The sequence below is a fragment of the Coregonus lavaretus genome, assembly GCF_964263955.1.
Source record: "Coregonus lavaretus genome assembly, chromosome: 4".
Classification (NCBI taxonomy): Eukaryota; Metazoa; Chordata; class Actinopteri; order Salmoniformes; family Salmonidae; genus Coregonus; species Coregonus lavaretus.
The window spans coordinates 60,981,107-61,005,617 of record NC_139991.1 but is presented as its reverse complement, the minus strand read 5'-3'; the positions used below and the strand labels follow the sequence as shown (position 1 = coordinate 61,005,617).

The window sequence follows — 24,511 nt, the reverse complement described above, 5'->3', positions numbered from 1 at the left end:
ATTACCGACGGGAAACAAACATTAGCGGGATAATCCCCCTTTCCTTCTCGTCCTCCTTTCCCTCCCTCACTCAATCTCACTGAGAACCTGCGTAGCACGACTCCCTCTGATTTAGTGGATTCTTCCTCTTCATTTCAAACCTGGAGCGGAGAGTTTTACTGTTGCCAGTTGCCTGCCTATTCCCGTGCTGTGTTTTTATTCATGAGAAATAGTAGGCTATTGCCGTTCTGGATTTAAAGTGAATTCCTTTTTCTAACCGGGCTCGAGGACTTTTCCGCTGTACAGTTCAACCGGACAAGGCTTGTGAAAACGCCCGCGGTAACGCACACTAATATCTGACAGAGCAGCCTCATGAGTCAAGTAAGTGTGTCCACGCCTCCACTGTGGTTCATTTATGATAATCGTTTCGAAAGTGTACGCAGTTGGGACAGTTTGCCCTATTGACATAAACGACCATAAACTCATAATATGAGTCTGTCATTATGAGTCTGTAATAGATGTGTAATAAGGGGAAAACATGTTTCTCAGAGAGTATAAAACAGCCTAGTGAGAGAAATGTGAATTATATTGGCCTGTTTATTTATTTTTATGTAGTATTGTCTTCATGTCAATTTGAAGTTGATTGAGCTCTCTACATTTATACATGTTAGAGAAAGTAAAAGAGGCCTTGCACTGTTGGCCAAATTCAGTATCTTCAAAGTAATTTTGAGAAAAGAAACAATCTATTATATTTTTCAGTGTAGACTACTAATGCAAGTAAGGGGCTTGTGCACCCAGGGAATGATGACCATGATCACAGGCTAGAGCAGTGTATGTGGCCGGGAGGGATGTCTTTAGTAGTCTCCAGCCCTGCCCTTTGGTCCACCTGGAGTGCTACAGTGTGTAGGCTTTTGTTCCAGCCCAGCACTAACACACCTGACCTGATCCTTGGCTCCTGTCCTATGGATAAGCCTCTAGTGTCTGTGTCTTTTCCATTGAGCCAGAGAGATCAGCTCAGGTCTCTGGGGTTACAGGTGGATTAAAGGCTAAAAACTAGCCTCACCTGCCAGCCACATCTTAGCTTTATGGACCAACACATGGCTGGGCAGGGGTGCACAGCACAGACCCTACAGTTCCACAGTCCTGATGGTTTTAGTTTCTCCCTAGCATTCTACTTGATCAATTGATTGTCACTTAATCATTTGTACTGATTGGCTGGAGGTTAACGAGGTAGAAAACCAGAAAACACTGTGGGCCTCACTCACTTCTCTCTTCACCACAGGCAGACCTGATGAATTCACAACCCAAACATGTTGCTTATTTAAAGGCACATGGCAGAGGATGTGCTGCGTTGTCCCCATTATGGGCCTTTAAAGGCAATCAGCCGTTGATACATACATTTCTGGACTTATAAGTTAATGATTAGTTCAACTGTCGTACTCAATCAGAACCCAAAATATAAGCTTGTTTTACTCCAATGGGGGGGAATGCTTTGTTATTGTTTATACTGCTGATTGCCGCTTTAACTCTGACCCCCCTGTCTCATAAGCCAGTCTCTGACATGCCTGGATTTTGCCCCAACACTTGTGTTCTAGTGAGTGCAGTGTCATCTGCCACTGCTGTAAAACACCCTACTGACTGCATAGTATTGCATCTTCCATCCTCCAGGTATAGTCTAGTACAGAGCAGTCTTTGTCTGCTTGTTGCCTGTAGCTACAGTAGTGTTAATCAGAAACTCCCCCCTACTCTAGTCTACTCTAGTCTGAAGTATTTATAGTTGGTCACGTGGCCATAGTGGAGAATGGGGTGAAAAGCGGTGAGCTGTAAAGCATCTACTGGCCAGCTTGGTAGGGCTATAGGACAGCAAGTCATTTCCTTTACTTCCTATTTTCTTCCTGACAAAGTGATAGAACAACTAGATGCTTTTTAATGTCTTATTTGCAGTGGTCATAGCGGTGTGTTGAAGTTGACACAGGGGCTATGTCTGGGGGCTGCATATGACTGCCAGCCTGCCACCACACTGAGACTCGGCTACGTACACCCCGCCGCCCCCAGCCCTCTACCCCTCCTGTCCTCTATCTGCCCCCAGCCCTCTACCCCTCCTGTCCTCTATCTGCCCCCAGCCCTCTACCCCTCCTGTCCTCTATCTGCCCCCAGCCCTCTACCCCTCCTGTCCTCTATCTGCCCCCAGCCCTCTACCCCTCCTGTCCTCTATCTGCCCCCAGCCCTCTACCCCTCCTGTCCTCTATCTGCCCCCAGCCCTCTACCCCTCCTGTCCTCTATCTGCCCCCAGCCCTCTACCCCTCCTGTCCTCTATCTGCCCCCAGCCCTCTACCCCTCCTGTTCTCTATCTGCCCCCTGCCCTCTACCCCTCCTGTCCTCTATCTGCCCCCAGCCCTCTACCCCTCCTGTCCTCTATCTGCCCCCAGCCCTCTACCCCTCCTGTCCTCTATCTGCCCCCAGCCCTCTACCCCTCCTGTCCTCTATCTGCCCCCAGCCCTCTACCCCTCCTGTCCTCTATCTGCCCCCAGCCCTCTACCCCTCCTGTTCTCTATCTGCCCCCTGTCCGGCACCCATCCATCTAACCCCCTTACCCCTCTACCCATGCCGCTCTGACACTGGCATGTAGGTTGTCCTGCCAAGATATACAAGGGCATTGCCACCCCGTCCCCTACTGTCTGTCTCTCTCTATCCATCCAGCCTCAAAATACACACGTACACATTCTGTCTAGCCTGGCCGATTCCCTGTCTATCTGTCTGTCTATCGGACTGTCTGTCTTTGGTCCAGGGAGTGAATGGGATCGAGAATCCACCGGGTCGTTTCTAATACCCCAGCCCATTTCTTTACTTGAGGCCCCCATTACTAGCCAAATAATGATAATTCTACACAAAACCCATAATTTAGGTCGGCCCACTGGGATAAAGATGGACCAGCCCATCTGGCATTTGCCTGAAATTCCCTACGGCCAGTCTGTTTCTGCTCTGATCCTTCTGTCTGTCCCTCTCCTGCCCCAGAATACACACACACACATACACATATAGTATGGGGGTAAATGAGGACTCTGAATCATCTACATAGAGAGAGAGCCGTCTCTGGAACACAGCTATAGTGTGTTTATGTTTGTGACAGAGAAGGGGTACTGTGATTATTGTGAATGTGGGTGTTGAGGGGGTTAGTTAGGGTAAATGAGGACTGTGCTATATGGCATTGGTCCACCTCTGTGCTGTAGTTCTAGTGTCTGTTTTTCTCTCTGTCTCAGTGTGAACTAAATACAGGCAGCCACACTTTGTTTGGGGTATGAAGTTCATTCTTTTATTTTTGGAGCACTGCTGGTTTACATGTAGGCTATTCATAGAGGAGGAAGTTTGTGTGTGTGTGTGTGTGAGTTTGTATGCGCGTCGAGGGGGAATCGGGTGGAAACCTGCCGTCATCCTGGTTTGGTTTACAGGCTCTACGTCACGTCCTCTTAGAGGGAACACACATGCTGGGAAAAACATCTAACACACACAGTATAAACTCCCACGTTTGATAGAATGCTGAGTTGGCTCGACAAGGAATGTGCTATATTTACTCCAAAGCAGAGAAGTATGGTGTTTCCTGAAACAGACTCACTGTCTGCATAACTGACTGACTGTCTGACTGAATGAGAGCACAGAAGTTTAAATGTATCCTGGTTGGCATGTTGATGCTTGTTTTGATACAATATTATGTCCTAGCTAACTTGATTATATCTGGTGCTGGCAGATACTTTGTAGAAGAGATGTAAAATGTGCCTTTGTTGGTCAGTCTACTGACGAGTCTGTACAGATCTGCTCTATTCTCCTTTAGTCAGTGATGGCACATTGTGGCACGCTGGAGCTGTCGTTACCTATCAAATCCTCTCAGAGCACCACATAGGGGATAGGGGTTAGGGATGGTATGTTGTATATTGTGATAGGGAGTTATGATGACAGCCTGGTTACAAGTCTGTTTCTGCTTTAGGTAGGGCTGGGCGATATGGCCAAAATATTATATCACAGTATAATTTTTTTACACAGACTGTATTTTATGTTTTTGAATAATAAAAGCTTTATGAGTAGTGCGTGACTCTAGGGTGGCAACACATACATTCTAGGTGATTTCAATGGGTCTTTCTCCATTCTGATTGTTTTATACTGTTCAATTCAACTTCAACCCAAAATAATTTTCAGCATTTTCATCAATTTCTGCATTTCCTGCATTAATTAGAGATCATTGTGATAACATACAGGAACTCAAGTCCTTTTGTTCACGCGACCTAGAATACCTCACAATCAAATGCCGACCGTATTATCTCCCAAGATAATTTTCTTCGGTTATAGTCACGGCCGTGTATATCCCCCCTCAAGCCGATACCACGACGGCCCCCAAAGAACTTCACTGGACTTTATGCAAACTGGAAACCACATATCAGGCTGCATTTATTGTAGCTGGGGATTTTAACAAAGCAAATTTGAGGAAAAGGCTGCCGAAGTTCTATCAACACATCGACTGTAGTACTCGCGCTGCTAAAACACTCGACCACTGCTACTCCAACTTCCAGGATGCCTACAAGGCCCACCCCGCCCTCCCTTTGGCAAATCTGACCACGACTCCATTTTGCTCCTCCCTTCCTATAGGCAGAAACTCAAACAGGAAGTCCCCGTGCTAAGGACTATTCAATGCTGGTCTGACCAATCGGAATCGACGCTTCAAGATTGTTTTGATCACACGGACTGGGATATGTTCCGGGTAGCTTAAGATAATAATATTGACGAATATACTGATACGGTGACTGAGTTTATCAGGAAGTGTATAAGAGATGTTGTACCCACTGTGACTATTAAAACCTACCCTAACCAGAAACCGTAGATAGATGGCAGCATTCGCGCAAAACTAAAAGTGCTAACCACCGCATTTAACCATGGCAAGGTGACTGGGAATATGGCAGAATACAAACAGTGTAGTTATTCCCTCCGCTAGGCAATCAAACAGGCAAAACGTCAGTGTAGGGACAAAGTGGAGTCACAATTCAACGGCTCAGACACGAGACGTATGTGGCAGGGTCTACAGACAATCACGGACTACAAAAGGAAAACCAGCCACATCGCGGACACCGAATTCTTGCTTCCGGACAAGCTAAACACCTTCTTCGCCCGCTTTGAGGTTAATACAGTGCCAGCGACGCGGCCCACTACCAAGGACTGTGGGCTCTCGTTCTCCGTGGACGACGTGAGTAAGACATTTAAGCGTGTTAACCCTCGCAAGGCTGCCGGCCCCGATGGCATCCCTCACCGCGTCCTCAGAGCATGCGCAGACCAGCTGAATATTCAATCTCTCCCTATCCCAGTCTGCTGTCCCCACATGCTTCAAGATGGACACCATTGTCCCTGTACCCAAGAAAGCAAAGGTAACTGAACTAAATGACTATCGCCCCATAGCACTCACTTCTGTACAAGATGAATACCTATGTAAGAATGCTGTTCATTGACTATAGCTCAGCATTCAACACCATAGTACCCTCCAAGCTCATCATTAAGCTAGAGGCCCTGGGTCTGAACCCGCCCTGTGCAACTGGGTCCTGGACTTCCTGACGGGCTGCCCCCAGGTGGTGAAGGTAGGAAACAACACCTCCACTTCGCTGATCCTCAACACTGGGGCCCCACAAGGGTGCGTGCTCAGCTCCCTCCTCAATCATCAAGTTTGCAGACGACACAACAGCAGTAGGCTTGATAACCAACAATGACGAGACAGCCTACAGAGAGGAGGTGAGGGCTCTGGGAGTGTGGTGCCAGGAAAATAACCTCTCACTCAACGTCAACAAAACAAAGGAGATGATCGTGGACGTCAGGAAACAGCAGAGGGTGCATCCCCCTATCCACATCGACAGGACTGCATTAGAGATGGTGGAAAGCTTCAAGTTCCTCAGTGTACCCATCACTGACAAACTGAAATGGTCCACCCACACAGACAGTGTGGTGAAGAAGGCGCAACAGAGCCTCTTCAACCTCAGGAGGCTGAAGAAATTTGGCTTGGCACCTAAAACCCTCACAAACTTTTACAGATGCACAATTGAGAGCATCCTGTCGGGCTGTATCACCGCCTAGTACGGCAACTGCACCGCCCGCAACCGCAGGGCTCTCCAAAGGGTGGTGCGGCCTGCCGAACGCATCACCGGGGGCACACTGCCTGCCCTCCAGGACACCTACAGCACCCGATGTCACAGGAAGGCCAAAAAGATAATCAAGGACAACAACCACCCGAGCCACTGCCTGTTCACCCCGCTATCATCCAGAAGGCGAGGTCAGTACAGGTGCATCAAAGCTGGGACCGAGAGACTGAAAAACAGCTTCTATCTCAAGGCCATCAGACTGTTAAATAGCCTTCACTAGCACTTTAGAGGCTGCTGCCTATATACATAGATTAGAAATCACTGGCCACTTTAATAAATAGAACACTAGTCACTTTAATAATGTTTACATATCAGCATTACTCATCTCATATGTATATACTGTATTCTATACTATTCTACTGTATCTTAGTCCATGCCGCTCTGACATTGCTCTTCCATATATTTATATATTCTTAATTCCATTGCTTTACTTAGATTTGTGTGTATTGGGTATATGTTGTGAAATTGTTAGATATTACTTGTTAGATATTACTGCACTGTCAGAGCTAGAAACACAAGCATTTCGCTACACCCGCAATAACATCTACTAAACACGTGTATGTGACCAATACAATTTGATTTGATTTGAGCTAGCAACTAGCATTAGCGATTCGCATTAGAGGCTAACAAGATTTAGGCCCAACTTGCTAAGAAAAGACAAACGAGCTGTTTGCAGATGTAAGAAACACAAAATAATAATGTAATTATATAAAGCTAGTGGATTTATATTAAAAACTGAAAACTGCGTCATTGTTATCAACTTTTATGCATGTGCTGCATTGACCATGCAGACTGAACGCAAGTGTCTCGTGGTCGAGGAACAACAAATGCGCTCCTTGATTGACGGGGTCGGGGTAGGTCTGTGTAGAAAGCGGCACGGAGAGAGCGGAAAAAGATGACTCAAGTAGTGAAATAAACTATAAAAATGGACGTTACACACGACATATCACATTTAACAAACCAAACATTCAAATACTGTTATAGAAGGTAAAGTAAAAACCCAAACCGGTCCGTGAATCAATACCGGTATATCGTAAAATACGGTATACCACCCAGCCCTAGCTTTACCCAACTCCTTACTCGTTGTCATGTCATCGACAAACCTGTGATCTCTCTCTCTCTCTCTCTCTCTCTCTCTCTGTCTCTGTCTCTGTCTCTGTCTCTGTCTCTGTCTCTGTCTCTGTCTCTCTCTGTCTCTCTCTCTCAATTCAATTCAATTTCAATTTAAGGGCTTTATTGGCATGGGAAACGTATGTTAACATTGCCAAAGCAATAAGCCATGTTGGCTCTACCTGTGTCTAGCTACTTAATAGGATCTTAAAGAGCCTATAGGACAGGGAGTCAGCAGGATGCACACACACACACACACTCACACACACTCACACACAAACTCACACTCACACTCACACTCACACTCACACTCACACTCACACTCACACTCACACTCACACTCACACCCACACTCACACACACACAGAAGTTTAACATATGAGTTATCGTTTTCTGTTTGAAATACACTGCATCGCCCTCCATTTCTTCAGTGGTCTAGTTTTCTTATCTCTCATTCTCTCTGTTTCCTCATGAGAGACAGAGGCCTGATTAACAGACGGAGTGAATGAGGAATGAGGAGAGAATATGGCACACTCACTCCCTTCAGAGGATACTGGACCTGGTTTCTCTCTCTCTCTCCTCCCCCCATAGTAATTACAATGTATATGTCAATAGGTTATAATAGAGATAAGGCTAGGGGTCAAGATAAGTGGTAAGCTGGTAGAGCACGGCGCTTGTAACGCCAAGGTAGTGGGTTCGATCCCCGGGACCACCCATACACAAAAAAATAAAATAATTATGCACGCATGACTGTAAGTCGCTTTGGATAAAAGCGTCTGCTAAATGGCATATTATATTATTATTATAAAGATTAGGGGTTAGAGGTCAGTGGTCATGGATTAGGGGAGGGGGGACCTCCTGTAAACTCACGTGTGCTCGATTAGGGGTGTGTGTGCGAGTGTGTGTGTGTATGCGTGTGTGTGTGTGACCCGCGGTGGCTTAGTCTTACACAATAAGCTGCAGACTGAATCCTTCAGATCCTTTGGGCCAAGTCACACAAGGCACGGGTGACAGGTGACAACAAATAGGACTCCTCACCTGGACCTGTACTGTGCTGGATGTGTTTTGGATGGAGAAAGGATGTAAATGTCAACGTTCTAATAGAATATGATGTGATGTCAACATTCTTATAGAATATGATGTGATGTCAAATGCAAACAGGGTTTTGGGACATCATGTAGCAGACAGTAAAGTCAAGCCAACAACACTAACATATAATTTCTCATAATATTCTGTAGCATGAATCGAATATAAATATTTTTTCTTGTGCCATGTTTTTCTATCTTGCATTTCTTTAGTGGGAAGCAAATGCCATCTCTCTGGTTATGAATGAGATGTGGTGTTTTGAACTGTGAGTCATTATCCTCTCTCAGGTCAACCTGTTGAATGATCAACTCTTTACTTATACACAAACATAGTTGAACCATTCTCTATGACCGCTCCACAAGGATGTGTGTTTGATGACGTTTTAACTGCTGTCTCTTTAAGGAGGAATTGAGAGGAGAATAGAGAGAATACTGCTGTGAGGATTCGGAAGAGAAGAGAAGAAGAACAGACTTTTGGGATAGGAGAGAAAGAGAAGGAGAGACGATGGGGAGAAAAAAGATCCAGATAGCACGGATTATGGATGAACGCAACAGACAGGTAAATGAACACACACACACACACTTCAGCTTGTGCTTAATCGTGTGTGAGCTTTCTCAGAATAATTGTCACACATACATACACACACAAGCCCCAGCACTCCCACACCTGCAGACAACTAGGTGGGCAGGAAGTAGAGACGGAGTCATTGTGAGGTGTGTGTAGTGGGGCAGTGGTTCCTCTCTTCCTGTTATGACAGGAAATGCACTAACATGTGCTTCCTGACCCCTAGAGCTGGGATGACCTCCCTGTTCTCTCTGTCCTCTGTGTGTGTTATTGTGTGTGTTATTGTGTATGTGTGTGTGTGTGTATGTGTGTGTGTGTGTGTTAAGGGTCCGTGCTTGCGAGCATACGTGTGTGTTTGTGTGTGTGTGTGGTTATCCGTACAGTGACCAGCCTCACATTTCTTCCCCAGTGTCCTGATTGTGACATTGAAATAGAGACAGTGGTTCTGTGCCAAATCTATGAATCATAATGTGATTGTGACTTACAGTCAGTCTCAAGTTAAGCAGTAATGGCCAAGGGCTTCAGCCTCCATAATTAGATTATATCGAAATGTTAACATGACTAGGTAAGGCCCCTCAGCCGAGCAGTGAATTTCCAACACAGATTCAACCACAAAGATCAGGGAAGTTTACAATGCCTCGCAAAGAAGGAAACCTATTGATAGATAGAATATCCCTTTAAGCATGGTGAAGTTATTAATTACACTTTGGCTGGTGTATCAATACACCCAGTCACTACAAAGATACAGGCGTCCTTCCTAACTCAGGTGCCGGAGAGGATGGACACCGCTCAGGGATTTGACCATGAGGCCAATGGTGACTTTAAAACAATTACAGAGTTTTTAATAGCTGTGATAGGAGAAAACTGAGGATGGATAAAAAAAACATTGTAGTTACTCCACAATACTAACCTAATTGACAGAGTGAAAAGAAGGAAGCCTGTACAGAATACAAATATTCCAAAACATGCATCCTGTTTGAAACAAGGCACTAAAGTAATACTGCAAAAAATGTGGCAAAGCAATTACCTTTTTGTCCTGAATACAAAGTGTTATGTTTGGGGCAAATCCAATACAACACATTACTGAGTACCACTCTTCATATTTTCAAGCATAGTGGTGGCTGCATCATGTTATGGGTATGCATGTAATCGTTAAGGACGGGAGTTTTTCAGGATAAGAAATAAACGGAATGGAGCTAAGCGCAGGCAAAATCCTAGAGGAAAACCTGGTTGAGTCTGTTTTCCACCAGACACTGGGAGATGAATTCACCTTTCAGCAGGACAATAACTTAAAACACAAGGCCAAATCTACACTGGAGTTGCTTACCAAGAAGACAATGAATGTTCCTTAGTGGGCAAGTTACAGTTTTGACTTAAATCTGCTTGAAAATATATGGCAAGACTTGAAAATGGTTGTCTAGCAATGATCAACAAACAATTTGACAGAGCTTGAAGAATTTTGAAAAGAACAATGGGCAAATATTGTTCAATCTAGGTGTGCAAAGCTCTTAAAGACGTACCCAGAAAGATTCACGGCTGTAATCACTGCCAAAGGTGATACTAACATGTTTTGACTCAGGGGTGTGAATACTTTTGTAAATGAGATATTTGTTTTTTTTCCATCAATTTGCTAACATTTCTAAAAACATGTTTTCACTTTGTCATTATGGGGTATTGTGTGTACATTGGTGAGAAAAAAATAAACATTTAATCAATTTTAATTCCGGCTGCAACACAACAAAATGTGGAATAAGTCAAGGGGTGTGAATACTTTCTGATGGCACTGTATATACTGTACAATGTGTATTCTCACTCATGTATCTCACTGCCTTCTCTCTCTCTCTCTCTCTCTCTCTCTCTCTCTCTCTCTCTCTCTCTCTCTCTCTCTCTCTCTCTCTCTCTCTCTCTCTCTCTCTCTCTCTCTCTCTCTCTCTCTCTCTCTCTCTCTCTCCCCTCCCTCTCCAGGTGACATTCACCAAGAGGAAGTTTGGCCTGATGAAGAAGGCGTATGAGCTGAGTGTGCTGTGCAACTGTGAGATCGCCCTCATCATCTTCAACAGCACCAACAAGCTGTTCCAGTACGCCAGCACTGACATGGACAAGGTCCTGCTCAAATACACTGAGTACAACGACCCTCACGAGAGCAGGACTAACTCTGACATCGTGGAAGTGAGTCCCACACACAGTGTATTGCAGACTAGTTCACCAACATGGCTTCACAGGTCAAAACTTCAGTTTGTTGAATGAACAGTTAGTGGAATACATATAGTGTGCTGCTGCTGTTGTGTGTTTTGTGACATACAGTACTCAGGTCCATGTGTGTGTTTGGCTCAGGACTCAGAGCTCAGGGAGGCTAATGTGTGCAGGGCTGAGTCTCAGTCGGCCAGCCTGGAGTTATGCAATGGTGTTAGGAGAACAAGGCAGGTGTCCCCACACACACGTCCAACGTCCCCATTCAAACCTCTTCAGGGCCACCCATTGGACCATGGTCAATTTGACCGAGGTTAGGGGTCAGGGGTTAGGGATCAGAGTTCAAAGAACAGGTGCGTTGGATTTTGTCTCTGGATCGCTGATGGGAATCTGTAGCGGCTTGAGGACAGTGGTTGTGGTCTTCCTGTGAATGAAGTGTGTTCCAACACAGGCCATGAGCCTCCCATTGGGAGTAGTGGGAAAAACGGGCTGAGTTTGGTAGAGTGCAGAGGGGGATGGGGATGTTTGTGTGTGGGAATGGGGAAAGTAAGATATGCAGCCCAGTTTTGGGAATATTCCATTGGTTCCATTGTAAACCAGGCAAACTAAATCAATCAAGCACAGCTAAAATATTCCACAGTATTTCACATTTAGTCTGGTGGTCATGTGGTTGATACTGTATGCCAGAGGTCTATAAGGTGGTGGTTCTGGCCTGATAGCTGATGTTGTGATGAAGGGTCAGGTCTCCCTATCCACCTGTCCCCCACAAGGCTCACTTCATGGTCAGTCAGCTACCCCCACCAGGAGCAGCATATAATCTATGTTAATCTTTAATCTACCATAATCCCATCACACTCATTACTGTAAACTCAATATGCTCTTCCTCATCCCTCTCAACAAACTTCCTCTCCTCTCCTCTCCCCATCCCTCCTCCTCTCTTTCCTTCCCTCCCTCTTTTCCTGGCTGACCTGGTGACCCCATAGTGTGTAGGCGTCTTCTGGAAGACAGATAAATGATGATGGGTCTTTTCCTCCTCTGTCCCTTTCCTTCTCTCCTCCTCCTTCTCTCACTCTATCTCTCTCCCCTCTCACATTCAAGCCTTTCTATCTCTCCCTCTCTCCATCTCCTTCCCCCTCTCCCTATATTTATTTCCTTCCAGATTGTTTGTGCTTAGTCTTGGAAGTATCTACCTCTCTCTCCCTCCCTCTCCTTTCCACATACTCTCCCCATCCCTCCATCACTCCATCTCTCTACCTCCACTGTTTTTGCTTAGTTCAGTCTTGACATTACCAGTCATTGTAACTGACTGGTTTCCCCTCCAGCTCTGAACCTCTTTACCACAGAGATTGTAAAGTTATTGTGGCTATGAGGTGTGTGTGTGTTGTTGGTTCCTTTAAATGTTTTTACCTGCACATGTGCTGTTTACCTAATTCACTTGGTTTACACCACAGAAACAGTGCTCAACTAAAATTACAAAACTAATCCCAACTCAGTAATTTTTCTGGAGGGTGTTCTGTCGTTCATAAATTGGTAATCACTTTCTAAGTGCTGGTCCTCCTCTATAACAACATACAGTGGGGAGAACAAGTATTTGATACACTGCCGATTTTGCAGGTTTTCCTACTTACAAAGCATGTAGAGGTCTGTAATTTTTATCATAGGTACACTTCAACTGTGAGAGACGGAATCTAAAACAAAAATCCAGAAAATCACGTTGTATGATTTTTAAGTAATTAATTTTCATTTTATTGCATGACATAAGTATTTGATCACCTACCAACCAGTAAGAATTCCGGCTCTCACAGACCTGTTAGTTTTTCTTTAAGAAGCCCTCCTGTTCTCCACTCATTACCTGTATTAACTGCACCTGTTTGAACTCGTTACCTGTATAAAAGACACCTGTCCACACACTCAATCAAACAGCCTCCAACCTCTCCACAATGGCCAAGACCAGAGAGCTGTGTAAGGACATCAGGGATACAATTGTAGACCTGCACAAGGCTGGGATGGGCTACAGGACAATAGGCAAGCAGCTTGGTGAGAAGGCAACAACTGTTGGCGCAATTATTAGTAAATGGAAGAAGTTCAAGATGACGGTCAATCACCCTCGGTCTGGGGCTCCATGCAAGATCTCACCTCGTGGGGCATCAATGATCATGAGGAAGGTGAGGGATCAGCCCAGAACTACACGGCAGGACCTGGTCAATGACCTGAAGAGAGCTGGGACCACAGTCTCAAAGAAAACCATTAGTAACACACTACGCCGTCATGGATTAAAATCCTGCAGCGCACGCAAGGTCCCCCTGCTCAAGCCAGCGCATGTCCAGGCCCGTCTGAAGTTTGCCAATAACCATCTGGATGATCCAGAGGAGGAATGGGAGAAGGTCATGTGGTCTGATAAGACAAAAATAGAGCTTTTTGTTCGAAACTCCACTCGCTGTTGTTTGGAGGAAGAAGAAGGATGAGTACAACCCCAAGAACACCATCCCAACCGTGAAGCATGGAGGTGGAAACATCATTCTTTGGGGATGCTTTTCTGCAAAGGGGACAGGACGACTGCACCGTATTGAGGGAAGGATGGATGGGGCATATATCGCAAGATCTTGGCCAACAACCTCCTTCCCTCAGTAAGAGCATTGAAGATGGGTCGTGGCTGGGTCTTCCAGCATGACAACGACCCGAAACACACAGCCAGGGCAACTAAGGAGTGGCTCCGTAAGAAGCATCTCAAGGTCCTGGAGTGGCCTAGCCAGTCTCCAGACCTGAACCCAATAGAAAATCTTTGGAGGGAGCTGAAAGTCCGTATTGCCCAGCAACAGCCCCGAAACCTGAAGGATCTGGAGAAGGTCTGTATGGAGTGGGCCAAAATCCCTGCTGCAGTGTGTGCAAACCTGGTCAAGACCTACAGGAAACGTATGATCTCTGTAATTGCAAACAAAGGTTTCTGTACCAAATATTAAGTTCTGCTTTTCTGATGTATCAAATACTTATGTCATGCAATAAAATGCAAATTAATTACTTAAAAATCATACAATGTGATTTTCTGGATTTTTGTTTTAGATTCCGTCTCTCACAGTTGAAGTGTACCTATGATAAAAATTACAGACCTCTACATGCTTTGTAAATAGGAAAACTTGCAAAATCGGCAGTGTATCAAATACTTGTTCTCCCCACCGTACCTGTATATTTTTCAGCATCGCACACAGCCCCTGTCTCTGTATTGATACACATGGTCAAAGATGACCTAGCTGTGAAACTATCTTCCTGACAGGAATGGAGCAGAAGAGACACTCCTTTGTCTGGGTTGTTTTCTTTCCATAACGAGGTGTGTGTGTGTTCGAGCACAGTGTGCTGTATTTGAGTTTGTTATATATGGTGCAGGAGGCCCAGGATAATGGCTGTTTATAACTCTAAGAACGTCTGCATTCTTCACCCCTCTTCTACTAACCCTATTTCGCTCCATTCTGTGGTGTGTGTGTGTCTGTGTCGTAGATTGAAAACAGCTGAAGCTCTCAGTAAGGCTTATCAAATAGAACACACACACAGTCCCAGTGTAACTCCAGCTTTCTTTGTGTAACCGATCTCTCCCTGTTCACCGCTTGGAAAATGGCAGCAGGCTAACAATAGACTGCTGTGGCTAAGAATAGCCTCGGTGGGATGTGAGTGTGTTTTAGTGGAATGATGGGGGAGGTTAAAAAAATCCCCATTATAATAAACGTATTTGCAGGCTAACAATAAAATATGATTCCTAATGTGATGAGTAGCCTAAGCATAGGACATGACATAACAGTAGTCACTGCAGCCTAAAGTAAATTGAAATAAATGTGCCAAAATTATATAAGCCTAATTACTCCAGTCTATATAGAAATAAATAAAATAATTCTAAATACTTCACCAGAGAGCATGACTTAGCCACAGAGCATCATTAACTTATTTGAAAGTTGTGGATTGTTTCAAATCACAAGCGTGTAGGCCTATATGCCTATTTGGGAAGCCCGCAATTTGGGCAGCGCACATGGTCAGAGGCCTAGCTGAGTATTGAGATGCGGATGTCAGCGAAAAGCAATTAATCTAAAACATGTGTGAAGATAATGTGTCTTGAGTATAGTTTTAAATGTTCAGACAAGAAGAATGGGAGGGGTGTGTGGCGAAGATATTTGCATGGACAGTGCAGTTGGAAAGGATTAAGACCCTTGACTTTTTCCACATTTTGTTATTACGTTACAGCCTCATCAATCTACACACAATACCCCATAATGACAAAACAAAAACAGGTTTTTAGAAATGTAGGCAAATGTATAAAAAAATAAATGAATACAATTTAATATTTACATAAGTTTTCAGACCCTTTACTCAGTACTTTGTTAAAGCACCTTTGGCAGCGATTACAGCCTCAAGTCTTCTTGGGTATGACTCTACAAGTTTGGCACACCTGTATTTGGGGAATTTCTTCCATTCTTCTCTGCAGCTCCTCTCAAGCTCTGTCAGGTTGGATGGGGAGCGTCGTTCCACAGCTATTTTCAGGTCTCTCCAGAGAGGGTTCAAGTCCGGACTCTGGCTGGGCCACTCAAGGACATTCAGAGATTTGTCCCAAAGCCACTCCTGCGTTGTCTTAGCTGTGTGCTTAGGGTCGCATCCGCCAAACCCAGATTTATCCGTAGGCCTGCCAGATGGTGAAGCGTGATTCATCACTCCAGAGAACGCATTTCCACTGCTCCAGAGTCCAATGGCGGCGAGTTTTACACCACTCCAGCCGACGCTTGGCATTGCGCATGGTGATGTTAGGCTTGTGTGCGGTTGCTCGGCCATGGAAACCCATTTCATGAAGCTCACGACGAACAGTTCTTGTGCTGACATTGCTTATGGAGGCAGTTTGGAACTCGGTAATGGGTGTTGCAACCGAGGACAGACGATTTGTATGCGCTACGTGCTTCAGCACTTGGCGGTCCCGTTCTGTGAGCTTGTGTGGCCTACCACTTTGCGGCTGAGCCGTTGTTGTCCTAGCCATTTCCACTTCACAATAACAGCACTTTTAGTTGACTGGGGCAGCTCTAGCAGGGCAGAAATTTGACGAACTGACTTGTTAGAAAGGTGGCATCCTATGACGGTGCCATGTTGAAAGTCACTGAGCTCTTCAGTACGAGACATCCTACTGCCAATGTTTGTCTATGGAGATTGCATGGTGGTGTGCTCGATTTTATACACCTGTCAGCAACGGTTGTGGCTGAAATGGCTGAATCCACTAATTTGAAGGGATGTCCACATACTTTTGGCTATGTAGTGTATGACCACACGACTACATACTTTGTGTGTGAGTGGTAGAAATGTCCGCCTGTTAGGGCAGGAGAGGTGAGATGTGAGAGGTGCACGTCATGTTCCTTGGCACACGGAGAGGAGCTGCTGCCTCGCACTCTGTGCCCTTGTAAAGGCAACACACTCTAATTGATATGGAAGTGGCTAGGAGACCAGACCACCCAGGAAGAACAACAAGGAGTAGAGGAGAAAAATGAGAGAGAGATTGTAGACAGTTGAGGGTGGCTTGGAATGGAGATATGGGGGTTCAGTTCTCTCTCTCTCTCTCTCTCTCTCTCTCTCTCTCTCTCTCTCTCTCTCTCTCTCTCTCTCTCTCTCTCTCTCTCTCTCTCTCTCTCTCTCTCTCTCTCTCTCTCTCTCTCTCGCTCTCTCGTTCTTATTTTGTCTTTCTTTCTCTTTCTCTCCTGCCTTTCTTTGTCTCTATCTAATTATTTCTCTCCTTCTCTCTATCTTTCTCTCTCCCTCTTTTTCTCTCTCTCTATCTCTTTCCCTCCCTCTCCTCTCTCTCCTTCACTCCCCTCCTCTCTCTTTTTCTCTCTCCTTCTCTCTCCCTCTTTCTCTTAGTTGTCTTCTTCTCTGAGCACCTTCAGTCAGCTGCCCACTCAACCACCTGCTACCTTCACCTCTCACCACACACACACACACATACACACACACACACACACACACACACACACACACACACACACACATGCGCGCGCAAATACACAACTCTCTCACCACACACACATGCTGCTCTCAAGGTTACACATTGCATGATGTGTAGGGCTGTGTAGGGCAGGGCTCTGTATAGGGCTGTGTAGGTCTGTGTAGGCCAGGGCTCTGTGTAGGCCAGGGCTCTGTGTAGGCCAGGGCTCTGTGTAGGGCTGTGTAGGCCAGGGCTCTGTGTAGGTCTATGTAGGCCAGGGCTCTGTGTAGGTCTGTGTAGGCCAGGGCTCTGTGTAGAGCCACGGTATGGAGAGTCATGTATTCTGAAATAAAGTGTAAGAGTTCTTCATGTTCTTCCTTTTCATGTCTACTGTCATTTTGTTGTTGTGTTGCTGATATGTTTTTTGTCAGTCATGGACATGGATGGTGTGATTATGGGGTAGAGAGAGAGGTGTGGGGGGAGGGAGTGGGCATGAAAGAGAAAAAGAAGGGGTAGTGGGGGTGAGAGAGATGGTGGGTGGGGGTGGGGACTGGAAACGAGGGGTGCTCTGGGTGCCACAGAGGCAAAAAATAGCCTTGTACGGACATCCCTCAGACACAGGGCTGCTAAACCTGGGTTCTGCCACTCCCCCATCCCTGTGTTGTCCAGTGACAGGTGGGCATAACTGGGATGAGTGGCATAGCAGTGCTGAGCCAGCCTGTGTGTGTGTGTGTGTGTGTGTGTGTGTGTGCGTGTGTGTGTGTGTGTGTGTGATAGCTGTAGTGGTCTAGTGATAGGCCGGTGCTAGGCTGTAAAGTGCTGAGACAGGACAGTGTTGAGCCAAACTGCATACAGTACATATACATCGTCTGATGATGCGCATGCACACAAATACACACACACACACACACTAGGGGAAAGCATCACAGCTCCATGGACAATATCAGCAGTGATAAGAGAGGCCTAATCTCTCCACTCTACACTCCCTCTCTCTCTCCCCCATCTTTTCTACTCTCATCTCTCTAAATCTATGTCTACCACCCCCTCTCTTTCACCCCCTCTATTTACAATACTTTCTTTCTCTGTCACTATGTCTACCCTCCCTCTCTCCTCCTCTCATACTGGTGTTCAATTAGAGGATCTATCTGCCAGGTGGTCTTTTGAGGATGCTATTTCTGCTCCAATAGCCCCTCTTGGTGGTAGAAAAGGAGACTGCAACTCTTCAGGGGTCTGCCATGCACATGTGGCCTTTAGAATAACTGTTGTGCTTTATTCACTGACTATGCTTTTGTAAAAGTAGCAGTAACAGACTCTCAAGCCATTTGGAGAGTATCATCAACTTTGTGTGTTCTCTCTCTCGCTCTCTGTGTCTGTCTCTCTCAGACTCTGCGTAAGAAGGGTCTTAATGGTTGTGACAGTCCCGACATCGAGGCAGACGACTCTGCTGGTCAGAGCCCCGAGTCAGAGGACAAATACCGCAAGATCAATGAAGACATTGACCTCATGATCAGCACACAGAGACTCTGTGTAAGTACTAACTGGACCTGTGTGTGTCCACTCCTGCCTGTTCCACTTCTCCATTTGCCTTGCTAACCCTGGTGTCTGTCTCTGTCCAGCAGGCTCTCCCCCCGCTTAACTACGACATGGTTGGCTCCATCCAGGGCCAAAACAACAGTGGACTACTCTACTCTCACCCCGGGGCGGGGGGATCCTTGTGTAACCACAATCTTCTGCCCTTTTCCCACACACACCCTGGCCTGCAGAGAGACAGCATGTCGCCTGGACCCCAACACACACACCGACCCCCCAGTGCTGGAAACGCAGGAGGGATGATGGGTTCAGAGCTGTCTAACACTGTCTCCAACGCTGGTGAGTTAACTATGCTAGTTACTGTACATGCAGTCTTTTCTAATGTCTGATGCATTGATCATGTAAATGTTATTAGGCCTATTATTATTCTAGTTTCAATGTGACCTCCCAGGTTAAACAAGAAAAACATACAGTATTCTCCTGTCCATCCGTCTCCTAGGTAACAGTAACTATGGTAACCACCGTAACTCCCCGGGGCTGCTGTCTCCGGGAAGCATGGCCAAAGGCATTCAGGCCAAAACTCCGCCCCCGATTAACTCCATGACCCTGAGTTGTAACCGCAAGCCGGACCTCTGCACGCTGCTGCCCCCTGGCAACAAGAACAACATGCCCTCCATCGTGAGTGATCTCCTCTTTCTCCATCTCTGTCTATCTCCTCCCTCCATCTCCCCTGAGACAGTTAGAACATTCCTGACTCCTACACAGTTCCTCTGACTCTAACCTCCTCCGTACTCTAATATGAGTTGTATTGTTTTTCATGCTGCCAGTGTGAAGATTTTGACATGATGCTGGTAAGTAGTGTGACATCACACAGATGGACAATGTGGAGTAGCTACACTGAATATCTGTTTATGTCTAGAATGAGATATAGACCCAAATCCTTCTAGCTACAAGTGTACTAATGTTTGTTTATTATTTTGTTGTTTCAGAACCAGAGAATAAACCACTCCCAGTCTGCCCAGACATTGGCTACTCCCGTGGTCTCCATAGCAACATCTACTCTGCCCGGGCAGGACATGGGAGGGTACCCCTCTGCCCTCTCCACCTCATATGGCACAGGTAGGCACTCCATCTTCTACCACTCCCTCTTCTACCACTCCCTCTTCTACCACTCTGTCTTCTACCACTCCGTCTTCTACCACTCCCTCTTCTACCACTCCCTCTTCTACCACTCGTCTTCTACCACTCCATCTTCTACCACTCCGTCTTCTACCACTCCGTCTTCTACCACTCCGTCTTCTACCACTCGTCTTCTACCACTCCGTCTTCTACCACTCCGTCTTCTACCACTCCGTCTTCTACCACTCCGTCTTCTACCACTCCGTCTTCTACCACTCCCTCTTCTACCACTCCCTCTTCTACCACTCCCTCTTCTACCACTCGTCTTCTACCACTCCCTCTTCTACCACTCCGTCTTCTACCACTCCGTCTTCTACCACTCCCTCTTCTACCAATCCCTCTTCTACCACTCCCTCTTCTACCACTCCCTCTTCTACCACTTGTCTTCTACCACTCCGTCTTCTACCACTCCCTCTTCTACCACTCCGTCTTCTACCAATCCCTCTTCTACCACTCCCTCTTCTACCACTCCCTCTTCTACCACTCGTCTTCTACCACTCGGTCTTCTACCACTCCCTCTTCTACCACTCCCTCTTCTACCACTTGTCTTCTACCACTCCGTCTTCTACCACTCCGTCTTCTACCACTCCCTCTTCTACCACTCCCTCTTCTACCACTCCCTCTTCTACCACTCCGTCTTCTACCAATCCCTCTTCTACCACTCCCTCAACTACCACTCCGTCTTCTACCACTCCGTCTTCTACCACTCCGTCTTCTACCACTCCATCTTCTACCACTCCCTCTTCTACCACTCCGTCTTCTACCACTCCGTCTTCTACCACTCCCTCTTCTACCACTCCCTCTTCTACCACTCCGTCTTCTACCACTCCCTCTTCTACCACTCCGTCTTCTACCACTCCGTCTTCTACCACTCCGTCTTCTACCACTCCGTCTTCTACCACTCCCTCTTCTACCACTCCGTCTTCTACCACTCCGTCTTCTACCACTCCCTCTTCTACCACTCCCTCTTCTACCACTCCCTCTTCTACCACTCCGTCTTCTACCACTCCCTCTTCTACCACTCCGTCTTCTACCACTCCCTCTTCTACCACTCCGTCTTCTACCACTCCCTCTTCTACCACTCCCTCTTCTACCACTCCGTCTTCTACCACTCCGTCTTCTACCACTCCGTCTTCTACCACTTGTCTTCTACCACTCCGTCTTCTACCACTCCGTCTTCTACCACTCCCTCTTCTACCACTCCCTCTTCTACCACTCCCTCTTCTACCACTCGTCTTCTACCACTCCCTCTTCTACCACTCGTCTTCTACCACTCCCTCTTCTACCACTCCGTCTTCTACCACTCCGTCTTCTACCACTCCCTCTTCTACCACTCCCTCTTCTACCACTCCGTCTTCTACCAATCCCTCTTCTACCACTCCGTCTTCTACCACTCCGTCTTCTACCACTCCGTCTTCTACCACTCCCTCTTCTACCACTCCCTCTTCCACCACTCCCTCTTCTACCACTCCGTCTTCTACCACTCCGTCTTCTACCACTCCGTCTTCTACCAATCCCTCTTCTACCACTCCGTCTTCTACCACTCCCTCTTCTACCACTCCGTCTTCTACCACTCCGTCTTCTACCACTCCCTCTTCTACCAATCCCTCTTCTACCACTCCGTCTTCTACCAATCCCACTTCTACCACTCCGTCTTCTACCACTCCGTCTTCTACCACTCCCTCTTCTACCACTCCGTCTTCTACCACTCCGTCTTCTACCAATCCCTCTTCTACCACTCCCTCTTCTACCACTCCGTCTTCTACCACTCCCTCTTCTACCAATCCCTCTTCTACCACTCCGTTTTCTACCACTCCCTCTTCTACCACTCCCTCTTCTACCAATCCCTCTTCTACCACTCCGTCTTCTACCACTCCGTCTTCTACCACTCCCTCTTCTACCACTCCGTTTTCTACCACTCCCTCTTCTACCACTCCCTCTTCTACCACTCCGTCTTCTACCACTCCGTCTTCTACCACTCCCTCTTCTACCACTCCCTCTTCTGTAAATATGTATTATTATTTTATTATTGTTTCATTCACTTCTCACTTCCCCCCTTGCTGCTCCATCTATGGACATTCCCTCGGGGACATTCGATTTCACTGTACCCTGCAATTGCATCTGCAACCCTGTGCATGTGACTAATAAACTAATCTAATCTAATCTCTTCTGGACAGTGACCACAGCTCCTCAGAGCATCTCTGACCAAAAGTAGCGCTCTTATAGGGAATAGGAAGAAGTCATTTCAGATTTGCCCAAGGTGTGTAACCTTTGTCCCTCCCCCTCCCTCTCCTCCCTCCCTCTCTCTATCCCTCCCTCTCTCTATCCCTCCCTCTCCCCCCTCTCTCTATCCCTCCCTCTCTCTCTATCCCTCCCTCTCCTCCCTCCCTCTCCCCCCTCTCTCTATCCCTCCCTCTCTCTATCCCTCCCTCTCTCTATCCCTCCCTCTCCCCCCTCTCTCTATCCCTCCCTCTCTCTATCCCTCCCTCTCCTCCCTCCCTCTCCCTCTCCCCCTCTCTCTATCCCTCCCTCTCTCTATCTCTCCCTCTCTCTATCCCTCCCTCCCTCTCCCCCTCTCTCTATCCCTCCCCCTCTCTATCCCTCCCTCTCTCTATCCCTCCCTCCCTCTCCCCCTCTCTCTATCCCTCCCTTTCTCTATCCCTCCCTCCCTCTCCCCCTCTCTCTATCCCTCCCTCTCTCTATCCCTCCCTCCCTCTCCCCCTCTCTATATCCCTCCCTCTCTCTATCCCTCCCTCTCTCATCCCTCCCTCCCTCTCCCCCTCTCTCTATCCCTCCCTCTCTCTCTCTCCCTCTCTCTATCCCTCCCTCCCTCTCCCCCTCTCTCTATCCCTCCCTCTCTCTATCCCTCCCTCTCCCCCTCTCTCTATCCCTCCCTCCCTCTCTCTGTCCCTCCCTCTCTCTATCCCTCCCCTCTCCATCCCTCCCTCTCTCTATCCCTCCCTCCCTCTCTCTGTCCCTCCCTCTGTCTATCCCTCCCTCTCTCCATCCCTCCCTCTCTCTATCCCTCCCTCTCTCTATCCCTCCCTCTCTCTATCCCTCCCCCTCCCTCTTCCCCCTCTCTCTATCCCTCCCTCTCTCTATCCCTCCCTCTCTCTATCCCTCCCCCTCCCTCTCCCCCCTCTCTCTATCCCTCCCCCTCCCTCTCCCCCCTCTCTCTATCCCTCCCTCTCTCTATCCCTCCCTCTCTGCAGAGTACTCTCTGGGTGACCTGTCAGGGTTTGGTAACAGCTCAGGATCTCTCCACCTGGGATCAGTAACAGGCTGGCAGCAACAATCGCTACAGAATATTCAGCACTCAGCACTAGGACACATGGGGTAAGGGTGTCTGTCTGTCTGTGTTTGTGTGTGTGTGTATTTCCTCTTCCTCTTTCTAATCACTATCTCTCCTCTCCTCTGTCAGAAACCTTTGTCAGAACTCCAACCTTAACCTCCAGAATGTCCATCAGAACCTCTACATCAAGTCAGAGCCCGCCTCCCCGCCCAGAGATCGAGGCATCGGATTTGATAGTGGAGGGATGGGGGGCGTGTCCCATGGCTACCCAACATATCAGTGCCCGGCAGAGGCAGGGCAGTCTCCTGGCGACAGCCTATCCAGCTGTGGCAGCTCATACGACGGCAGTGAACGCGAGGATCACCGCGGAAACGACAACTTCCTGTTATGCCCGATGTCCAATCAGGAGGAGCGCCACAGCCCGTCCCTCAAACGAATGCGCCTATCAGAATGCTGGGCTAGATGATAAGGCCACCTCTGATTCACAGAGGGGGAGGGGCTTGTGTAGACTTACCTTTATTGCTATTATGACTATTATTAAGCCTGTGTCCAAAATGGCACCATATTCCCTATGCCAAAAGTAGTGCACTTTATAGGGAATAGGGTGCGATTTCAGATTTGCCCTATATTCTTCTTGTGCAGAGTGAGAGTGTTCCACTATAACAGGGACATTATATACAGGAGTGTGGAGGGAATATAACAGTGACATAGACTGGGTCTGAAATGGCATGCTATTGCCCACGTAGGGAGTGATTTGAGACAACCAGTGATATATACAGGAGTGAGGGTGGATATGGTGTGGGGGAGTCAGTGTGGGAGGGTGGGAGGTGTGTTGCTTGTGTTGTGTGTTTGTGGGAGGGAGGGAGGGAATCAGTAAAGGTTGAAGAAGTCTGGCACTCTGTATGGATAAGATACTGGTGAGTCAGTAATATACTAGGAGACACAAGGACAAGCACTGTGAGTGGACACGTCAGGGTGCGTGCGTGCGAGCGTGCTACCTAGGCCCTGATGTCTCAGCCTGCAGCTGGCTGACTAGCAGACATATGAGTGTTCACTACAACCCATTCATGTTGCCGGTTCAACATATTTATGTGTATATATAAATGAAGAACAAGGGAGGATTGGCAGACAGAGAGAGAAAGAAAGGGATAGACAGAGAAAGAGGACAACGATAGGGAGAAAGAGAAGAAGGAAAGGGTAAAACACATTATGCAACAGGTTACAAAAAGCTGGAACTATAGAATAATAACGATCGATCAAGAAGTCATTCTAATTCTATGGCTGGAACCCTGGACAACTACAATGTCTCACTTGAAATGAAGACGCCTAGGAATCTTAATTCAATTGAGCCATGTGCTAACAAATACAATCTGGGTCATATACACTACAGTGCGAGAGACAGAGAGAGAGATGCCTGTTTCAGCTGCCAGATAGACAAAGCCACAGGGAGGAAGGGGTGTGAGTTAAAAC

The 24,511-nt window shown here is 47.1% G+C and overlaps 1 protein-coding gene across 1 annotated transcript; it reads left to right on the top strand.

Moving 5' to 3' along the window:
- Positions 1-23,802, top strand: LOC311127791 (myocyte-specific enhancer factor 2C-like). The gene is made up of 9 exons (XM_084159672.1): positions 1-360; positions 8,748-8,903; positions 10,875-11,078; positions 18,424-18,567; positions 18,657-18,909; positions 19,070-19,248; positions 19,560-19,689; positions 22,962-23,085; positions 23,171-23,802. Exons 2-9 carry the CDS (start codon positions 8,850-8,852, stop codon positions 23,505-23,507), a joined length of 1,425 nt encoding a protein of 474 aa, XP_084015798.1. The 5' UTR covers positions 1-360; positions 8,748-8,849; the 3' UTR covers positions 23,508-23,802.
- Positions 23,803-24,511: the final 709 nt, after the last annotated feature.

Excerpts from the sequence above, each read along its gene's own strand:
- LOC311127791 (XM_084159672.1), top strand. The coding sequence starts at position 8,850 with ATGGGGAGAAAAAAGATCCAGATAGCACGGATTATGGATGAACGCAAC. Across the intron at positions 8,904-10,874 it reads TGGATGAACGCAACAGACAG|GTGACATTCACCAAGAGGAA; the intron begins GTAAATGAACAC and ends CTCCCTCTCCAG. Across the intron at positions 23,086-23,170 it reads TCAGCACTAGGACACATGGG|AAACCTTTGTCAGAACTCCA; the intron begins GTAAGGGTGTCT and ends CTCCTCTGTCAG.